The sequence below is a fragment of the Phaethon lepturus genome, unplaced genomic scaffold (genome assembly GCF_000687285.1).
Source record: "Phaethon lepturus isolate BGI_N335 unplaced genomic scaffold, ASM68728v1 scaffold19569, whole genome shotgun sequence".
NCBI classification, from domain to species: Eukaryota; Metazoa; Chordata; class Aves; order Phaethontiformes; family Phaethontidae; genus Phaethon; species Phaethon lepturus.
In genome coordinates this window covers 22,168-44,305 of record NW_010562986.1, presented here as the reverse complement: position 1 = coordinate 44,305, position 22,138 = coordinate 22,168, and the positions used below count along the sequence as shown (strand labels likewise).

Below are 22,138 nucleotides of genomic sequence, written 5' to 3'. Positions count from 1 at the left end.
AGGACTCCACTGGATTTTTCCCTTCTTGAAATGACAGCTTCCCTGGCACCCAAACACATTACTGTGTTTCCTCAACTGGAAACAAATGAACAAAGAATCCAAATAGTCTGGTGAAAGGCTTATGGAAAAAAAAAAATTTCCACGGCCCCTTCCTGAGATGCATTCTTTCTTTGCTGCGAGTCAGACAGCTCTTCACATTAAAGGCTTCTGCTTTACCTACACTCTGAAGTTGTTGCCTTCCCTCCAGCACACACAAGTCATCCATCTGGAGTTCTCCCACACTGTCTTACTTTAAAAGGCTACTTCCATTTCTGTGGTATAAAATCCCTTGTAGAGCCCTCAAAGGGCTAAAAGCAAGACAGTCATCCGTTTGGAACTGTCAGCCTTAAACACAAACACATCTATTTAATCTCTGCAAACTCGGGATTTCTGTTTTTTTTAAACCATGACAAACAGTTGTAGTGTAAAAATGCCTTTTACCACAATGACAGAGGCATTTCATAACTCTGCTAGTTTAAAGTGTGTCATTACTGATCTATGCACATCACAGTTCAAGATTATATTTCACTATGGATTCCCAGACTCTCAGTGGAAAAGACTGACAGAACTGCTAGAAGATTTCTAGATTTTTAATGGGCTACCTAAACCCAGTACAAGTCACCATTGCTAAAGCTGCAGCAAATATTCCTACTCATCTAGGAAAAATTGTTCACTGTTATCCAGCAATTATTTCCACACTGGAAGTCTTGCATCTTCAGCATTCTTTTAAGCAAAAGAACAACTTCTTTTTCAACACTCTCGTTGCTCTTCTCTGAAATAACCTCTCCCCAACTTGTATTTATCATCATATAGCATCCAAAATTGGGAACAGTACAGATGAGATCTTACAACAAGTACTGCACCAAGTAGAGCAGAATAATTACCTTCTGTGCCTCACATCTGATGCTTTTGTTACTACTACCCAGAACAGGTTTTGTCTTGGTATCACTAGATTTTAACTCTTAGTCTGATCTGCTATAATACTTACAATACCTAGCACAGAACTGCTTCATTCCCCTGACAAGCTGATGTCCCTAACACTCAATCCATTTTTCTCTAGCAAGTTTTACAGGGGCAGTCTGTTCCACCATCCAGATTATTAATGAAATCATTCAATAAATTAGTAAACTTGATTACCATACAGTGATTTGAAGAAAATACTTCCCAAGTTTCCAATTAAGAACATCATGTAGGAAAAATTCTTCCTTCACTGTTACTTAGCTTTAGTATGTTGGAGAACCTTAAGAATAGCTTGAATGAGACAAAACTTTAGCAAAAAAGTAAAATAAAATAAAAAAGTTAAAAATAAGACAGGATAAATCCAAGCTTAGTTTAGTCAGCCTAATATGAAAGACAGACAAAAAACAGAGGTGGCAAGTTGGAACAGCCTTCCACAGGCCAAGGTCTGCAAGTTATTATTGACCGACTGTTCATAAGCAAGTTAACTTTACCTTAAGACAAGTCCGTAGTAGTAACTGATGCGTTTGTTTACCTTGTACATACAGGGGTAACTTGATATTAACTTCAAGTTGCCTTATCTACTAATATAAAAAGGTCCAAATGCGTTATAAGACATTAAAAGTCTCTGGTCAGTGTTTCTTCACATTTACACCTATGTACATGCAAGGCTTCTCAGCTGCCAATATCCCATGACCTCCTCTGGAATTTAAAAAAGAACACTTGCATACAAGTTCAAAAACTTAACAGGCTGGCCAATAGTTACCTGCAATACAGTTTAAAATTGAAAAATGTTTTCCTTAGGTAACAGCCATATAATCACTGGCTTCATACTGCTGTCCATTCACCCCTCTTATTTGCAGTACTGTGTTTTTCACTCTAATTCTTCTCAGGTAGGCTGAGAAAAATACTGGGATTTACATTCAGACAGAACTAATTCCTCCTACATGGCACATAAGCAAGTACTTGAGGTTAAAGTACACTTTCTCTAGGACTCTCATAAGTGTTTTTTTTAACCAGAATGGCTTTAAGTGCTTTACAAAGTTCAAAACTAGTTTGATTTTATACTAGATATAAAATCATCCAGAAGAATGTTATTTCAGCATTTTCTTACTTGGGAGCTAGAACTGTCAACATCATTGCCTAAACATAAAGTGGTCAAGAAATGTAGTTATATGGATGTGAGAATAGTACCACAGGATTACTTCAAAAGTTTTTGTACTGATGTAATAAATGAAAAACATTTTAAAAAGCTTCCCCCCCCACCTTCCACAGTTTAATTTTTTTTTTTTTTTTTATTGATTCAGCCTTGAATACTGCTGCTTATTTGGTAACAATAGCAGGCAAAACCAAGAGCAAGTGCCATTCTGCATTCCAATATGAATCATTCAGTAAAGTTTTGCAATATATACATTTTATCCAGCTTCTGACATTATAGGTCAACATGCCAATGAAAAAATTTAACAATACAATAAAATCCTTTTAACGGAACTGTTTATGAATTTAATTCAAGAGACCAGACAATTTAATTTCTGAAATTTATATCATTCATATCCATAATCATTTTACATTTCACACTTCATGCTCTCAAATGTTACCCTAGAGAATACTAAACCTTTTTGTCACACATACTATTAAAGACAGTAGCCAGGTTTATAGAGTTACAGAAGTCTATAATAAGATGTAAAATTTAGTAGGTAATAAGTTATGACATTTTCTGACTAAAACAACATCCAATCTATGCTAATGTTTGATCCATTCAAATACAGTAAGTATTTGGATGTTATATACTACCTATTTCATATACTTACAGTGCAAAATAAGTGAGAATTTTTTTCCTGAGCATTTAGGAAATTAAAATCCTTTTTCTTTATCATTGATCACAATCCATTTAAAATATACTCCCCATATACCTAGGCTTGTCAAGACTGTACAGTTAAGACAGGCAAAAGTCTGCAGATATCACAAGCCCAATCAGGAATCGGTAGGGTTACTGAACATCTCTAAAATTTGACCCCATTTTTCAAGTCTAAGGATATAACAGGATTTTGACTTATACCAAGAAGTTCAGAAATTACATTTTTTTCCATTGACCAAGCACTCCAAAATGTACAAACCACATGCCTTCCAAAACAGAGAAACAGCCTCTATTTAAACAAATTGTAACACATATTTCAACTTACTATTCTGTAGTTAACGTAATGCCCAGCGAGCTGTGCCTCCAACAAACATAAGAGAATAAACCTTTAAGGAATGTATTTTGGGCATTTTGTAAGGAAGCTAGATTCCTTACAAGTTCATCTTTTTCTCAATAGCTACAGACCATGAGTTTCTAATTCAATCTTCTCCTCTGTTTGCAAGATATCGGGTTCTACTGGAGGAACAGGTGGTCTGAGTATAATCTCTGGACCTCCACCATAGATTGACTGAAGAAAATTCCATGTTTCTTCAGATATTTGTCCAGAATCTGCACCTGAAAACATTTTTAAAATTTTAATTACTATTTAAAATAATTCTTCCATTATTTCATTGAAGTCCATAACAGATACAAAAAGAAAAAAAAAACAGATTCAAATTTAATACCCTAATCTGAATTTGTGCTTTATGTTGCACCAGCTATCAAACCCAATGACATATTTTGTGTTAACTTTATACATCTTAACTCTTACAAGTACCTGCTCTAAACTATCCAGTATTTAAGACACCTCAAGCATACAACACATAAAGGTTCTATGATAAGCATCTTATCGGGTATTTATCAATCAAGCTGACAACTGGTAGCTCTTGGTACACAAGAGGCAATGATTCATATCAATATAAGGACATGCAGTCCCATCAATTACACAGTGAAGTTCAAAGACTCAAGATTCTTGTTTCATCAGAGAAATTAATAATGACAGTAAAGAATAAAAGCACGAGAACCACAGTGAAATTCTTGGAACCCCCGAGAGAAACCACTGTTAGCACATTAACAGCCCCACTAATGCTCCTTGTATGTGGCACTGATGAGTCAGCCTTATTTCTTTTTGTTCACTGATTAAAGTCTTTGCTTATGATTCCATTCCTCTGGCTAGAGGTCCTCTCCTGCGTCAGGTGAGCATCCAACAATAATTTATGATTTTCTGTAACCTTTTATAGTAGCAAAGGAATATCTGCACATCACCCCTCTAGGTTTAACACAAAGATTCTGTCTGCTACAGTTGAAGTGATTTCTTCACACTAACCTAGGCAGAGAGGGCAAATTTCTATTCTATCAGAATAAACGCCTCTCTACTTGCCCTGCAGCAACTTCCCCCCCGCAATATCCCTATTACATACTATTAATCTGCCTTGTTAAGTCTAATTTCAGCACCCTTCTACTTAAAACATAACAAAACCAACATAACAAAACACAAACCAAAAAGCCCCATAACAAGGGGACTTCTCCCCCTACCTCTCATACTCTTCTATTCTCACCACCTGCTCCAGTGGGCCTATTACTGTACTTTATGTATAAAACGTTTTTAAACAGAAAGGGTACAGAGCTGCATATTTGTTTACCTACACTAACTCAACCACGCAAAGCTTCATCTGGAAGTCATAATGCAGATCCTATGCTAGTACTAGTGACATTATGCCTCAGTTTACTCATTTAGGTTCAGGTACTCAAAAAACAACTCCACCTCTGTAGGCACAGGGATAGAGCTTCACACCTGTATCCAGATTCCAATTCTTCTAATGCTCAGGTCTAACTGGACAGGCACAGTGAACTAATGCACTGGGCTTAGGACCACTGGATCATGGAAATATGTAATACTGTAGACTATTTAGTGATGCTCCCACCTCTTCTCTCATTACTTAAGAGACAAATTTTCCACAGCCTATTCATCTTCATTTCTACCCAAGTTCTAATTTGAGTCAATACAGCTGAAGTTAAGTCAACAACTGGCTAATTTGCTATCAAACATTGATCCTAAAATTTATTTTTTTTCTACACATCAGTCAGATGCTTTATACCTTGTAGTTGAAGTCTACATTAGCACTTAAATCATTAAAATGTACTGCAAAACTCATGAGTGCAAGAACTTATTCTTTTTTAAATACACTCTTGACATTTTACAATTGGTGAGGTTTATACAGGGCCTAGGGGCCTCCAGTGAACTGCCATTGGTAGGTCCACTGTATGCTGCAGCATTAAGTTAAATTGAGAAAAAAATTCAGTTAAATAAAAGTTAATCTTAATGCTGCAATTTTATTTTTTAAGCTGAGCTACAATAAATTTAAATATTCATAGGAAGCCTAAAGTCTTTCTAAAGTAGCCCATATTAGGTTTTTTCTCTGTACCTCCAAGTTTCAAATAAATGGTATTAAGCATCTGCCTGAAGAATAACAAAAATCTGTATCTTTGCATGCTAGAGAAGTTTTTGCAATGTACAGTGGCAAATAACTTGCAGAAAAATGACCAATAGCATTTACTCTGTCAGAAGTAGCTCTCAATTAAAATTAGGTTTCAAGATTCAAATAACTACATAAAGATATATGACAGTCTAAAAGCCAAGCATCTCCCAATTTATGTTAAGAAAACCCAAATCAAACCAAGTGATACAAAGCCAAAGCACACTTTCGCCATTATAAAGTTACTCTGCACCTCCTTACACACTCTCATCTGCACTTGGATCAGTCTATTACAGATACTAATTCTTTATTTTCAGAATAAGCTGGTCCCCCAAAAATGGGCACAACACAGATTCACTAGGAATTGCCATTTTATGATAACAGTTAAAAAAAGAAATCATAATAAATTTTTCAAACTTCAGAAAATACATCATAAGGAGCCCAAAGCTGCACTATTGGAAACCTACCTTGTTTTAGCACAGCATTTCCACATTTTGTCACTGCAATCTTAGCATTATCAATAGGACCAGGAGGATCTAGCGTGATAGAAAGATGGTTAAAATTGGGAGAGCTGAAAATAAATGGCAGATTGGAGGTTCTGTTTTCAAATGGAAGGAGAAATAGCTTGTTTGTTTTACTGCTTGTTCTTGTACTGCTTAACAGTATGTTCTAAGTTGGTAAAAACTACTCAGAATTTTTATCAAGAGCAAATTTTTCAAAGCATTCATGATCGCAGTAAGTCTTCAAGCAACATAAAACACAAATTAATCCTAATTCTTACCCGTATCAAAGTTGTCCTAGAGCAGACTCAGACAAGACTGTAAAACATTTTATCAGTGTTTCCATTTCAAAAACTTAGAGGCTAAAGCAGGCTAAAGTGATATTATATAGTTATTACTCAGTTTTCTATGAGTTTAGGTCATGACAGTGAGGTCACCTTTCCTCCAGAAGCTGTAGCATTATCTATCAGTTTGTACAGCAAAATCCATCCCCCCTTGTACTTAGACCCAATCTTCCTGCTGCTGCTAACAGCAAACCCCCTGCAAACAAGGAACGTTCTTTCCACAACTATCCCATTATCTAGTCTTGTGAATTATTTGACTATATTCTGCAACTTGGTTCCTGGATATATTTGTAACCTATAAAACCTGTGTCTTAGATGTTTGTTGCCTTCTCTCTCTCTTCTTCTGGCAGCCTTCTACCAAAGCAGAAACAATTTACTTAAACAGTACCACTACATGACAACAAAAAAGAAAAAACTTCCCGTATTTTGAAATGAAGCACAACTTACCACTGTCTTTACCCTTTACAAATCCTTCCCATTCTCTGAACCATTGCATACTGATGCAGTAAAACGTTGATGGAGATTCTTCTTCTTGGAATGCTCTATTAAGCTGAAAGGGAAAAGCATCTGTGTTTTTCTGCTTTTTTTTCTTTAAGCTACTGAATTATTTTAACCAGTGTAATTATTAACAGCATTAATGTTACACTGCTACAAAACATTTTGAAGAACTACTGACCATCAGAACAGTAAACACCTGGTGAATTCCTGAGGTCAGATTTTGATGTGGTGGTAGCATTCATCTTAAAAGATGATTTATTCTTTACTTGAGAATTTATTTATTTTTTCCTGGAAACAGCAACAAGTTCTTCTTAAGCACAAGTGCTTACCCATCAAACACTACTGGATAATTACTGTGAAGGCTGAACTTTCATGCAGCAAAAGAAAGCAGAAAACTTATTTTATAAAAATAAAATAAAACAAAACAGTGTTTTGAAAAATTTGCTCCACAATTTTATGGAAGGTTCTTTGTGTGCTGAACTATATATTCATCTATGATTGTTTTTGCCCTAATACTTTGAACAGATGCCAGTAGGATTCCAAGCAAGGCACGGTGAACTAATGCACTGGGACTTTTCATGACTTTTCTTTGCTTCAGTTTAAAAACCACAAAATATTTTTTGTTCGTACTATTTCAAAATTAATTTAAAAAAAAAAAAAGAAAAATCACATCCTGGTTTTCTGAGTTTCTGTTGCAAGGCAATACAAGTGACGGTATAAATGACAAAAAACAGCTAAGAGTCTCAGTTGGATTTAACTAAATCTGTTTCTATTGTAAAAAAAAGTATTTTTTAAAATAATTAAGATTTTAGGAAGTTTAACATTTTATTCTTTTTCAGAGACTACAGATCTTTTCACGTGATTAAAAAACATGCAAAAAGTCACTTAAATCTTTAAAACCATTATCTTTTACCTCTGTAATAATACAGCTATACTTCCCCCTTGAAGCCATGAACCTTAAGCATCAACACAACTTCTTTAGGTTTCAGATGGAATAAGTTTTGCAATCATTCCCTAAAGCAATCTTTATAGAGGATAACAGAATTTTCTGTCTGCTAACCAGTAACAATACTTGCACAACAGTGCATATGTTATCATTGCTTATACTGGAAAAATACTGATCGCTAAAGCAAATGAGGTTGACTCAATGTTGTTAATAATTACTATCCAGTGGTAACGCAGACTAAAGAAAAATAAATTACTAAAAAGTTCAAATAGCAGTTAAAATATGGGAAAGCTGACGCCATCTCTGAAGTGTGATTAAAGCACACATAGAACTGAAAGAAAACCTGCAATTCTATTTTTCTCCCTCTCATTAAATTAAGATAGCAGAAATGGGACCTCAATATCTCTGCATTTGTTTTCACTGAAAACTTAAAAATACATTTTTGGTTTAAGAATTACAAAATTATTACTAGTAGTTATTTTACCAGACTCATGCACATAATCTCTAACTTGTGGAAAACATAGTAGCTGCTTGATATTAATTTTACAGATAGATCCTTTACAAGATTAAGGCATTTATTTCACACTGAATTATTTATATTTGTTGATGTCTCTAATGAATTTTTAAAAATTAGAACCTGAGATAAAGATTATGATTAACTTTTTGCTGGCACAGTATTATTGCACTTAAACCTTATCAGATTGCACAGAACAGATCGCTGGCAGTGTATAAAGAACAACTGCTCATGTGGCTCCACTCAGTTTCCATACTATAAAAAAAAAAATTTAAGAAACACATTAAATATTTTCTCTAAGTACATTTCCATCTAAACAGTTATCTGGGATATCACAAGAACATTACTGTTGGCAACAGGAAAGAAGGGTTTCTATATAGGTACACAGATATTTAATAAAGTCCATTTGTTACAGGAATCACCTATGCACTTGTAGTAACCCCTTGAGTCGTCATGAATATCAGGTGATGTTAAAAAGCAGAATGAATAAGTGTTTACTTTTTTACCCGAATAAACATTTCCAATTCATTTTTCCTTCTTTTTTCAGTTCTTTCAGACTCTATTTGGCAGGTGTGACAAACATACAGATGGTTAACAGCTGGTCCTCCTCCATACCTGCATTAAAAGTAAAAAAACATTAACCTTGTGGGAAATACCATGTAAAAAGATCACGCACCTGTGAACACTGCAAGTGTCAGCTTCTCATTATATGTAACGGAAGTCTGATACGTGCCAGTCACACTGATCTACAAATGCCATCGTTTATTCTCCTAGTAATATTTTGCACTCCATCCTAAGACATAATCATCTTCCAAGTTCTGACTGCCTCAAGCCAGTATAAACCATCTCAAACTCCGCTATATCACTACTTCAAAAGGCACTACTATGGGAAGAACAGGTCAGTGAGCAACTATTCCGTTATGTATACACCATGTGTGATTCTAATAAAGGCATCTAAGAAACAGCTTCTAGAAATGTTCCAGCTAGTGCTATCTTTAAACATGTTCCCCCATTCCATTGCAGGCTCTTTATCAGTTTGCTACCTCCTTGACACCAGCCTCTAAACTTGCTCATTGTTTTGTTCTTAAAAAGTTACTCTCCGTGACCCTCCCCCTCCATATTTTCCATTTTTTTTCCCCTCCAAATACAGACGTGTTGTATTTTAGCTGAAAATTAAAGGATTATTTCAGTACAATAGCACTCGTACATACAAGTTTTTTGATACATACTCAATCATCCCAACTCAACAAAGACGTGTTTCATAAAATGGTCATCTGCCACTTAAATTGTACCTCTGAAGATGACACTTTGTATTTAGATTGCATTGATCAGTTCACAGGTTTTTAACTCAAATAGGTCAAGTATGGATTATACTATACTGTACTACTTGAAGCACTTGACTCTGACCCCAAAGTATTTGGAATTGAATAGATGCAGCACCAGGTGATCAGCAAAGTAAGTGTGTCTGGGACTTACATGGACTGGCAACTGGCATCCTAGATGAATATCTCCTTAATACTATCTCAGCAAAAGTCAGCTGCCACGAAGTTTGGCTTCCTCACCCTAATTCTCACCCACTGCAGACATGGAACTCTCACATAATTCCCAGATAACAGGAAGACAAAAAGCAGAACATGGTTGCTTCAGAGCTACTCTGTGTTGAAGGCTGTGCATGCCAGTCAGGATACCAGACAGAAAACTGTTTGGCAAAAACAATTCATGCCTTTTTTCTACCTAGTAGGTTACTCGCAAAATCTGGAGGACCCTATCATCTCTGGGACTATCTTTCTATCAAATGATTGAAGTTTGGTATCTTGTTAAAAAGGCTTATAGAGAAGGGAAATTAAAGAGAAGTATAAGAACATTTTCCTTCAGATTTAATAAATATTTCTGCATATAGAAAATGAATAATGCCTTTGTCATTTGGTTGGGAGAAAAATTCAGCACATCCAAAGTACTGAATTCAGTACACCTTCCACATCTACGAAAGTGGAAATAAGCTGGAAAAAGTATTGTTTGTATTTTTCCACTTGTGGCCATTGAAACTTTAAAACAAAACAAAAAAAACCCCCAACCCTTTCCCTATATTGCTTAAGTGGCAGGAAATTAACAGATAAAAATATTTAATGCAAGTGCAGTACAGAGTCCTTAAAGTCACCAGTAAAGCTCTTCTGCAGCTTTTTGTTACTTTAAAAGGAGACACATCTTTTAAGAATCCCTCCTTTATAAGCAAGCACTTAAACCTGACCTACAGTAAAAAGCATAGAGTAGTTATATGGAACACTTGTATCTAAGTTATTTTGAAGCAGTACTGCCAGCTGAGGCTATGGATTCAAAGCCAACATAAAAGAAAAGCTGTCTCCAGCCAACAAGAGAACAGGAAGCTAATAGAAAGAGCTCTTTCAAAATACCTCTTGCAAAGCATACTTTTGCTGACCTACTTTGTGTCATTTTGTACATACCATACATGTTTATTGGTTTAATACTCCAGTATTATGCCAGTAACACACTACTATACGCAGGCTTGTAGCATTACTTTGCACAAGCAAATTACATAAATCGGCCATTTGCAATCCCTTCACTTAGTTTGTGCCTAGAGTATATGTATTTTTATCTCAGCCAGTAATTCTGAAGTCTGATGTGGCTGCTGCTTGACCTGTATTTGCTCTCAAAGTGTATCAGTGGATTTTTTCCAGGTACAGTACAAAACTTACCTGCTATACAGATTATCCCATATATTTTGAGGTAGCATTACAACTAGGTCCTCTATAAAGTTAGCTTTGTGTGGAGGAACACCTGCAAAAGCAACAAGAGAGAGACTGACTTGTGGATTTTATTGGGGGGTAGGGGGAGAGGAGGCTATGTTAGAGGTCTCTAAATAAAATTAAAAAAATTAAATACAATTAAAAAAGTATAACCCTGCACTGCATTCAGAGAAATCATGTGAAACAAGTTTTACCACAGCATATTACTGTACTTAAAGAGACCACTCTAATTTTAGGGTTTTTTATGAGGCTGAAAAGTTTATAAAGAGCAAAAGCAAACTACATGAAAGATTAAAATTAAGGGCTAGAATCCTTTTTAGATACTGATTGCAAAATGCTTCTTAAGATATACAATTAAAATGTTAAAGAGTGATTAAATACTTTGTTTATCCATGTAAACAATTAGCAAACTATATATTCTTATTTGCTGTAGACCTTTTTGTATTACTTCAGATAACATGAATGCTTGTAAGTAGTGAAATTTTGAGGCAGGCAGAAACAGAGGGGTTTGCAGAATTAGAAGCATTGAGTTGAAGCACATAGCAAGCAACAATGTGCTAAGCAGGAGTTATTTTCAAGAAGGAAAATCTAGTAGTTCGGGCACTGGTACAAGAAGAGTCATCTGCTGTAACCCTGTAAAAGGAAAGCCACAGCCACAAGCCCTCACATGTACACACTCTGAAAATTGCTATAGGGGCACAATATTCCTATGTTAAAAGTTTGGTTCAGCAAAAGGGGCAACATCTTTAACTGCTAATCTAATACAGCTGTATTTTTTATTAGAAAATAGGTATAAGAACATCACATAGTGATGATTTCTTGCAATGTTAGCACTCAAATATGGATATTTCCCCAAGTATGTTTTGTTTAATGTAATTCTCTCATTTTTATTAACATTTAGTACAAAGTAAAATTTTTATGCTCCTATACAAAATACACAGAATTACTACTCTACTTCACACTGCTATGCACTGGACACTCTGCACCAGAACAATTTCTTGTTCTGCAGCTTTCAAACCTTCTTGTTGCTCCTAGCACATAACTGAGAAGAAGATTTAGATTGGCAGACCAAAGTATTAAGGATGATGATAAAGTGACAGGAATTTCAAAAATGAGAATATACATGTTTATCAAGCAAGCAGATAAGCCAAACTGTTCCTCTTTAAGAATCAAGAAAGCTTATAAAGAAAATCAAATAAGCAGAGAAAAGAAGAAAAACTTAGAACTTCACACAGTATCATTTCCAACTAGTCAACTACTAAAATGAGAGAAATAATTGACTTAGAACTACTAAGTAAGAACTACTTACTTCTAATTTACCTAAGAAGTTATAGAAGTTATAATATGAACATGCTATATTAAAATTTCTTTAATTAAAACAAGTGTACATCCCTGTATAGCTACAAGTCGGCAGACAAATTCTTTTTAAATGACACTCAATTACAGTCTCACCTCCATGCATACAGAGAAAGTCATTATTTGAAATTGGTCCCGGCTCTGCAAAAGTCTTGAATTTATTTAACCACTGTCTGGAAACATAGAACTGCAGAAGACTCGGTTCCATCATACTCAGTAGACCTGATATCCTCCGTCTCTCTCTTTGTGCTTCTTCACTGCTCTTTCTATTACCAAACCAGAAATCATTAAACAAATACATATCCTTTTGTACAGTGCAGATAATTTACTTTGTGAAAAGAAAACTGTACTTTCAAGTAAATTACCTGGGTCATGTCTATACTTCAAAGTTCTACTAGAATGAAGTAGTTGACTTAGCATGTGAAAAAAAACTTGCACCTTTTATGCACACAGCCAGAGCCACCATCCAAATATCTGGCAGGAACCTAGACTGTCACATTACAGAACCATGTGTAACAAGAGTCAGTACAGAGCAGGAAGGGCAGCAAAGACTACTTGCTCTGTTAAACCTATGCTTGTCCTTAGTTCTGACACACCATGGCACAGGTGTTACCATACTTACAAGAAAACTTTTGCCTGCTTAGTTCAACAATTCAAAAACCCCTGACAGTTCCCATTCAACCTACCAGCCTGAAAAAACAAAGCAGCTGGACTGCAACAGAGACAGCAGACTATACTGCAGAGGTGATTACTACCAGAGGAGAAGGAGATAAGGCTCTGCCCATCTGCCCATTTCCTCTATGCATCTTTTGAGCTAAAGCTTTGTGAGCTGTACTCCTTGGGCAGATGCTCCTTACTTACCTTCAGAAGTAAGGCTGAACAGTAAATAGATCAGGTAATTCCCCTACTTTTCCTGCATCCTCCCTACCCTTCTCATTGAGGCTGTTGCTGTCCAGCTAGAAGTATCTCTGCTCTCCTGTTTTTACATTGAATAGAATCTCTCTTTTTCCAAAAGCAGGTTTGAACCATTCATTCCATCCTCCAAAACTCTGATCTGAAACCTGACTCAGCATCACACAAAAGCTGTGCCACCTCAGTTAATTTATGGAGTAAAAGTTGGTGCAAACAGCCGATAGAAAAGCTTCAGGTAGACCTAATGGCTATAGCAACAAGGCTAATTATGGTATAGCAAAATTAGACTAAAAGAGTAGGAAAAAACAAATGCTATTAACCCAATTAAAATACATTACCTGTTTAAATTCAGATCAAAATTATTTAACAAAAACCTTAGAAGTCTGAAAATAAAATTCAAGTAAGTTCACCTTCCAGCGGTAATTTAAAAATGCATACATATGTCCACTAAGCTTTCTAAAATGCACTGAAAGAATATCTATTTTGTGTGTGTGGTAGTGTTTTGTGGGTATATTCTTTTTTAAAACCAAATTTTATGAATGCTATTATTTTCTGATTAATTTTAATATGTTTGCCCACAACCAGGTACAGTGGCCTTTCTTGGCAATACAGCATTCCTTTTAAAAGAAGACCTACCGCATCAGACTCACAGGCTTAGCTCAGACAATCGCAGGTACAAGTGCTCCTAATGGAAGTTTAAGCATTCTCAGAACACATCCCATTTCTTGTGCAACTCTGACACAATCTATTTCGCAGTCAACTTTTAGTGGAAATTTGATCTTAGTGCCAGAAACTTAGAATTTGAAAATTGAGTTAAGTTGCTTTTATTACTTCAAGTACAAAAATTCCTTAGACTGAAGATGATAATAACATGACTTCTCGCATTTCAACTTTCAGGAAAAAAGACCAGCATATAAATTCCCTGAAATTAAATTACAACACAGTACAACCTCTGTTGTTCCACATCCCACCTGCTAAAGACTTTCCACAATTCCCTTTAGTGCTCTAACAGTTAAGAGTCTGTGTGCAAAACCTCCCCTTGTGCAGAATTCCTTTCCTTTAATTGAAAATTAGGTAATCGGTGGCTAGTTCTAACAGTTGCTTAAAAGTTCTCTTTTTAGTCATGTTACTATGCTTTATTTATGCAGATTTAATTTTAATCTTAAGTTCCATACATGTTTTAGCAGTGACAGAGCAAGTGTTAAGGACATAAGTGAAGGATTAAGTCTCTCTCCAGCATAGGCTTTTCTGGTTGGTCAAATTCTTCCATTGTAATTCTTGTGGGGCAGCTGATTTCTGAAAGCTGCCCAACTGCTTAAAAAGTTATGTACATACCTGACAATACGAATATGATCACACTTTTAATTTCCTACCTGTAGAAGAGAACATAGGCTTCTGCATTTTGCACTGTGGATTCTGATACTTCTGTGACACTCTGGTCATCAAATTCATACCACAAATTATTTAAGTTGTTGCGACAATAAGCTATATAATGTCCACCTAGAGTGTTAGAAGCAAGAGTCATTAAAAAGTGTCCAGAGCTGCCCATTTTACTCTGCAATACATGAAAAGGAAATAAGTAAACAAAAAGCAAGTCTTAAATGGGAGAAACATAAAGTCATTAGCAGACACTATCTGGGTATTAACTTCTCTCAAACTCAGGATCAACTAGTGGAAAGTTGGACACCATTTTTCAGCATATCCTTGAAGTCTTCAAGCAGCCTGTTGTCTAATGCACTCCGGAACCATGATATTCAAATCCGAGTAAGACTGTCTGAAAAATTTACCCTAATCAGTTTCCAAAATGAATTCTTTTCAAATCTTTGTATGCTTTAGAGTAGAAATCAGCATAGATGTGAAACAGCTACATGATATCAAGACTATACTTAACTGTGTTTTGAAGACTATTCGTAATATATATTCATAATATTACTATTTTAAAATACATATTCAACTGCCAATAATTAAATAATCAAATATCTACTAAACTGATTATGAGAAGCATCATTCAGCAAGCACTAATCGGAAGATGAAAAAGCATCTAGAAAAAATGGAAACAACTTAATCTAAACAATGGATACATCAGGTTTGGGAAGCATGAGGGGGTGGGTAGCATCTATAAAAATCTGTGAAGTTTCTGGCTTCAAACTTTTCTTTCTCCTATTTTCCAAATCTTACAAATACTGACAGCACCTGGGCAGAAATGAGCTTGACATATGGCAATGAGACATTTATTCAGCTACTCATGACTATCCATAAATAGCAGTTACTGCCTGTTTTGGGGTTAATTGGCTGTGATCATCCAAGAGAACATCTTCTAAAAAAATTACTGGCATCTTTGAACTGCTTTGTGAACTCCTTCCAAAAAAGTAGGACACACAAAGCATCAAAACTCTAGACAAACAGCAGTTGTATAGAACAGCTGGTCAACTGGTCTTCTGCTGGCATATAACATTGTTTGTACATTACTGTTCACTTTCAACAGTGCATATTGGGTTTTTTACTTAATATTCCAGGATCTGTTACTTTTTTTCCATGTACAATTTTATTTAGGTATGTCATACAATTTCAAAGATGCATCAACTCTTTAAGAACAAGCCATCTTATGGTTCAAGGTAAAGATCACAGCATTTATCTTTCATATTATAATTGCTCATCTATTTACTTTTCAGTGTATGGGTATGATCCCTTAAACAGAAGTGCTGATGTGAACATCAACTGCAAAGACAAAACAATCAAACTCATACTTACTGCTGGCAGTTCCATGATGGCAGATAACAGATAGCAGATCGTAAGTCACTATTTGAGCTGGACTGTCCTTTGCAAGGAAAGGCTGAAGATCAAGGCCTTCCAAGGGAAAGGACACATGGGTCCCAATTTTTGTGGAAAACATAAGTTCATGTCTAAATCTTTTGAGATGAATACACAATATCTGTAAGAAGGATTGACAGATTTACTTAAGAACTATACATGCTACTATTCAATAACTACACTGTACATGCCATCTTTTCCTTTTATCATCCCATAAGGATCACTTTCCTCTATGGCCTGAAGGCAACTATCACAAGCTCTGTGTTCCACAGATTATTTTCTTTTAAATCAATTGTGGCTCAAGGAGTTAGAAATTAATTTGTAATTATCAAAGACTTATCTTACTGACAGTATAAAAACACAGTCCTGAACAGTTACTGACACTGATGCAGCAATGAAGAACATACCTTTTCTCTCCCTCAGTGCACCCAATGCACAATCTTGGCACGAGTGTTATTAATTCTTCCTGATTATTGCAGCCATCAACTCATGTTTTGAAGTGTAAGACTGGATTACTTTTAAAACTTAAAGTTAGAAAAGATTTCCAGTGTGGCTGTGGTATTTAATTCTATGATCTACAGTATAAATAAGTTCCGCAGGCTGAAGTAACACCATAGAAAAGCCCCATTCTTCTAACTTTATTTTTTATGTACAAGGTTCACTTTCCTTACAGGGTGAATAATCAAACGCTGCTCACATTCTTAAAACAAATACCAATATGAAGATATGTTTTCATCATATAACATTATAAACACAATTTACTCCATGCAACTCATTAGTCTTACCACATTCCTAATCATGCAGAAAAAGTGCTTTAAAGTGCGTGTGTAACAGTACCTCAGGAAATTTTTGCACTTTGCAGAATTTCACTCCATTTCTTAACCTAAGCGAAGGAAAAAAACCAAAAAACAAAACAATCAATACTTAGTTCTGAAAAGGCTTTATTTTATTGTGCTAGATCAGCAGAAGTCTAAGCCGAACATTACATTAGTAAACTCAAAATATTTCTGGAATGTAGACTAGAGATGGAGTTGCCAAAATTATACAAACAATGATGCTTCAGAAGAAAAGACAATTTGTGCTGCTGAAAAATTCAAAGCAGCAAGTACAGATAATCAAGTTCCATCTAGCTAACTGTTTCTCTTAGCATAAAGGAAGGAACTTTAAGCTTCATGAAAGCTGATTATTCAGCAAAAAGAGAAAAAAGAAACCAATTAAATTTATCTTTAAGAAATTACCTACAGCAGATCATCAGTCATATAGCAAGGAAAAACACTCCTTTTCCATAAAGGGCTTCGAGCAGTCTTCAGACCACTTCTGTTTCTTGGTTCTTTAGTATTTAAAGCCATAGTATATTTACTTAGTTTCAACACACTGAAGTGACCTACTGCATATCAGTGAAAACCTGCTAGTAATATAGAGGGCTAAAAGCTTTTATGTTATCAATTGAAAATAATTTAGAAAGGTTTAAATTTGTAAGGAACATGAAAAAGAATTAAGCACATTTGGTTTGCAATATGGTACGGTGAGTCAGTGATTCCTGATTCCTGCACTTTGTAATACTAAATTTATGACAGCCAGAACACAAGGTAGTATCAAAAAGATTAATAGTACTGTGACATATCCAACAGAAATAAATACCTCTTGACTAACAAAAGCATTAAAGCAATCAAATTAAGACAAGTTAAAACAAATAAAGGTAAAAGTCAGCTTACTTTTTACACCTTCCACAGCTGTACATGTTATCACCTGCAAATATCAGGGAGAAGAAAAACAGCCATTATTCTCTAAATCCGAATTGTTTCAAGCACATACATTTGATATATAAAAGTTGCAAGTGCATTTATCTCAGGTTGCATTCAATATTTAACAGTCGTGAGAGTGTTGACATGGCAACTAAATAGAAGGGTTCTTAGGTTTTATGCTTTCAACTATGAAGCAGTACAGTATAATCTCAAGAGACTACGCTATATAATTTAACAGGGAAATAATTTACTGACTCCAAATTAAGGTTATGAGAATGAATATTAATGTAGTAGTTTTTAACGTTTTTATGATACCATTTCATTAAATCAGATTCAGATTTACTTGACATTTTTAATGCAGCTTTCATGGGCATTTTTTGCCTCAAATATGCAGCTGAGTGAGAAGCTTACCTTTTTGAAATGAATGATCCCATAAGAGCAAGGAACAACTGAATTACAGTCTAGCACGTGGCCTTTGCTTAATTGCACGAAGCTAAGAAGATATTAATCATCTTACTGAGATGGGGGCGGGGGGGGCAGGGATCAAAAGAAACATGTTCATGTAATTAACCTCTTACCCTTGAGCTCATCTCTGGCGAAAAAGGCAGCAAGACAATCTTGTAAGGTTACAACTGGACCCCAAAACCAGCTAGGAACACATGAGACAACAAACCTGAAACATCATTGACAGAAAAGAAAGAAAACCAACAAATGTTCTGCCAGAAGAGCAGAAACTGGAATTTCAAAATAGATAAATAAAAAAAACAAGGTAAATATTATTTACCTTTTGAAATATTCCATAAAAAAAGCTATCCATCCCTGGGGGGCATACGCTTCTCCACATGACCCTGCCTTGACTAGAGATGTCTGATGACTTGCAGAATGAAGTTTAGCAAGATCTTCCTTACCGGGAATAGGCAAGGACAGATCCTGAAAGGTCTCCAGGGTTACAGACAGCTAAAGAAGAAAACAAATGAAACAAAATACAGTTAAGCTTGAAGAGAAAGGAATTAAATTGAATTCTGTAAAGTCCACCAGTAAATACCAGGTCACTGTATTGTTGAAAATTCCACTAAATAGCAAATTAATTATAAATAAGGAGACGCAAGAATTAGTTTTCTAAAAAAAGAGTAGGAAAAATAACATTTTAGAGCGAACTTGCACATTGTTATCACTGAAACTTTTTAAAAAGCCCTTATTAATCATTTGTCTTCCTACTAGTCATACAAAGCACTACGATTTTTGCCTTGGGCTCCTGTTACACTGGCTTGTTTCAGAAAGCTTCAGACCATTGTTTGGACAGTATTTTATTTTGACGTTATCTTGACCTGATGTAACTGGACCCGCTGCAAAAGAGACCCAGCTGTGCGTTTTCTTTCTCCCATGCTGGATTTAGTGATCACTTACAGAGTAAACATCAAGCAAACTTTAAAAATTCTTACTTGTTTTTTGAACTTGCTCACCAGATTACCCTGAGGCCTCTGTATTCTTAGACCTAAAACAAGGATGCAGTAAGGGCATGCAACTGCATTATGGTTAGGCTTAAACCTTATGTCGAGAAACTTGTTCCCAATGCAAAGATTTGGATATCCAATATTTGATACTATTGCTTTGAAACTGAAGTTGCTCACTAGACATACTGCTGCTTTGAAACTAAAGTGGTCCACTAGGTATGTCTGTCTAGTGTCCAACTGACTTTTTGTAAATGATCACATGTGCTGTTCTAAGTAATTCTATAAGCAACTAGTACAGAAAAAAAATCAACTGTTCCTATGTCGCACCACATCTTGCAGTAGACAACAACTTCAGAAAACAGCGAATGATTCATATCACCTGTAAAAGTAAGTGTCTTTACTTGGATTTTTTGAAAGACATGAATTTTCTTAGCCTCAATCTATCTGGCAAGACTGTTATAGCAGTATGATTAGACTACCATCTTTTACTATTCTTTGTAACACGCACTCGAGAACTTATGACAGCAGCAGGTATGCATTAGGATATTCAGAACATTACTAAAAATTAATCATACCTAAGTGAGGTTGAAAGGCAAGCCTCTTTCTCCATCCTTGCTGTAAACTAATTCTCTAAATGTTATTTTTCAGCTCTGAGTAAATATCCAGCTCAATGAATGCAAGCTCATCTAAACACAAAGTGCTAGTAGTAGCTGCTATTACTATTTGAATAGGCAAGTATGAAATAACCTAGCCTTTTGGGGAAACCTGCCACAAAAGAATAAAGTTACCAGAGAATGACTGTATTCATGAAGCTGTAAGTATTTGTATTGACAAAAAAAAAACCCCAAACCATATTAAAAGCTAGAACTTCCCCTCCTTACTCACCCGATCACAAGTCAAGCACTGTACTGAGCTTATTATAGTCCCATCAAATATATCAGAGATAACACTCCTGTACTTCTTGCGCTTCTTCCTTTTTGGTGATGATACAGTTGAAACTATAAAATGACAAAAATAAAATGCTGAAAGTAAATCAACATACAATGGATTCTGATTTCCATCAACTTTGCATAATGTAATTGGAGATCACACATATTTACAATTAAATTATAAGCCAAGCCCTGTTTTCTATTTACTAAGTATTTATTAGAAATTACACAACTAGATTTCTGCTAGTACTCGGCAATTCATGTAGGTTCCTCAAGCAGTTTAAGGAGGACAAACACCAGAAAATTTTGCCTCTGTTTAAGTAAAACTCAAACTGCCAGTCTTGAAATTTACAGCCTACTGCTACAAGATTCATCTTGGCAGGAATCCCTCAAGCTATAAACTTAAAAAGGCACGTTCCATCTGACATTTAATTTCATTACATTTAAGAAAACATGTTTCCAGGAAGTTTTAACCATGTTGGGCTGAAGAGCTCACACACAAGCATATTGTATCACAACACTGATGACAGTGGGTTGAATTAGACTAAATGTACTATTAGACTCCAGCCTAACAGCAGCTTATTAAAAAAAAAATAAAATAACTCCAAGCCAATAACATGCACTCCCCACCTAAATCCACTACTAATTAAGTAAACACACCAGAGCAGTCTCTTGGGCTGTACTGATTACTGGAATTGCAGGCTAAAATGAAGACCACAAACCCTCTTCTGGAGTCAGTATATTACCCAAGAGACCACTCAAAAATCTTGTAGGAGTCAAAGGCAAACTCTGCCAAAATGCTGACAGCCAGTAACAAGATAGGTAGTGAAACATGGAAATAATTACAGTGAGAAGGAAAGTGAATTACTCTAATAATCTTTCACATAGAACACAACCCACCAAGGCTCCTCTGTACATAAAGAGTTTGCCCATAAGCAAGTACTCTTGTCCCTTTACTGTCCTGCAGTATTACGTATTGTCTCTTCATCATACCATACACCTAGAAAGATTCAATAGTATCTCCAGCAGAAAGAACAGCTGATAGAAGTAATCTGAAAAACCCTCAGATCAGATATATTTTATTTATCATCGACACAAACTGCCTTATAGAGTCTGTTGCCCAGAATTCTCTAAGGCTCCTTTCAATCAGTTATTTTGACACTAAACTGCTTTAAGATGGTTCTAAAGTCTTTATTTATCAGTGATGTGGAGGATGTGCTGTATTTAACCACACTAACAAACAGCAGGAAGAAGTGGAAGACGCTGACAAGCAGAAGCATCTTAGAATTGTGGCACCCAACAGACACCATATGCTTTCAGCAAGGTGGAAATGGAAGAGAAGGGAATAGGTGTGTTGTAATTAGGTATTAGCCCCCAGACACAAGTCTTAGCACACTAGGGCATTCCCCTAGCATTATGGGGGATTAAAATAAAATCCAACTTACGAGCTTGCAAATGGCTGCCTAGTCAGTTCTACTGCATACATATCTGTTCCCTCAATACTCAATAAGGATGACCAAGAATTAAATTATTAGGAAGTGACAAAAATCAGTAGTCTAGACTGGAAGAGACATTTGGATATCATTTGGTACAGTCTCTGTTCAAAGCAGCTCTAGTTGAACTTTGGAATATCCAACTCCAAGAACCTTGGGGCACCTCTGGGCTCCCACCTCTCTTCCAGTATTCATACAACCACTCATTGGAAAGATCTTTTTTCCCTTCCACCTAATAGAAATTTTCCTTTCTGCAACTTGCTTCCATTTCTATTTGCTGCATGGCTTCAAGAAAAGTCTGGCTCTGCCTTCTCTATAACCACCCATAATTATGACAGCAGTTCCCCTTTAGCCTTTCCTTCTCCAGGCTGAACAAACGCAGCTCTCTCAGACTCTCAGTGTACATGACAGGCTCCAGACACCTAGTACCTCTTCTGACAGACTCACTTCAGTTTGTCTAAAACCTTCCTGTAATGGTGAAGCCAAAACTGGAGACAGTAG

The 22,138-nt window shown here is 35.7% G+C and overlaps 1 protein-coding gene across 2 annotated transcripts in view; it reads right to left on the bottom strand.

The window, feature by feature from the left end:
• Positions 1–2,263: 2,263 nt before the first annotated feature.
• The window catches only part of USP33 (ubiquitin specific peptidase 33), a 36,907-nt gene continuing 17,032 nt past the window's right edge, over positions 2,264–22,138 (bottom strand). Inside the window, exons 11-23 of one of the 2 annotated variants that reach the window (XM_010294467.1) lie at positions 20,101–20,213; positions 18,546–18,718; positions 18,340–18,434; positions 17,732–17,765; positions 16,854–16,899; positions 15,957–16,137; positions 14,579–14,705; positions 12,390–12,559; positions 10,887–10,968; positions 8,679–8,787; positions 6,662–6,764; positions 5,838–5,906; positions 2,264–3,469 (exon numbers count right to left, since the gene is read on the bottom strand). In XM_010294467.1, the coding sequence (XP_010292769.1) occupies positions 3,312–3,469; positions 5,838–5,906; positions 6,662–6,764; positions 8,679–8,787; positions 10,887–10,968; positions 12,390–12,559; positions 14,579–14,705; positions 15,957–16,137; positions 16,854–16,899; positions 17,732–17,765; positions 18,340–18,434; positions 18,546–18,718; positions 20,101–20,213 (1,460 nt within the window). In that variant the 3' untranslated portion in view covers positions 2,264–3,311. Of the gene's footprint in view, positions 3,470–5,837; positions 5,907–6,661; positions 6,765–8,666; positions 8,788–10,886; positions 10,969–12,389; positions 12,560–14,578; positions 14,706–15,956; positions 16,138–16,853; positions 16,900–17,731; positions 17,766–18,339; positions 18,435–18,545; positions 18,719–20,100; positions 20,214–22,138 lie in introns of those variants that run through there. The other variant, XM_010294468.1, reaches the window with a different exon arrangement.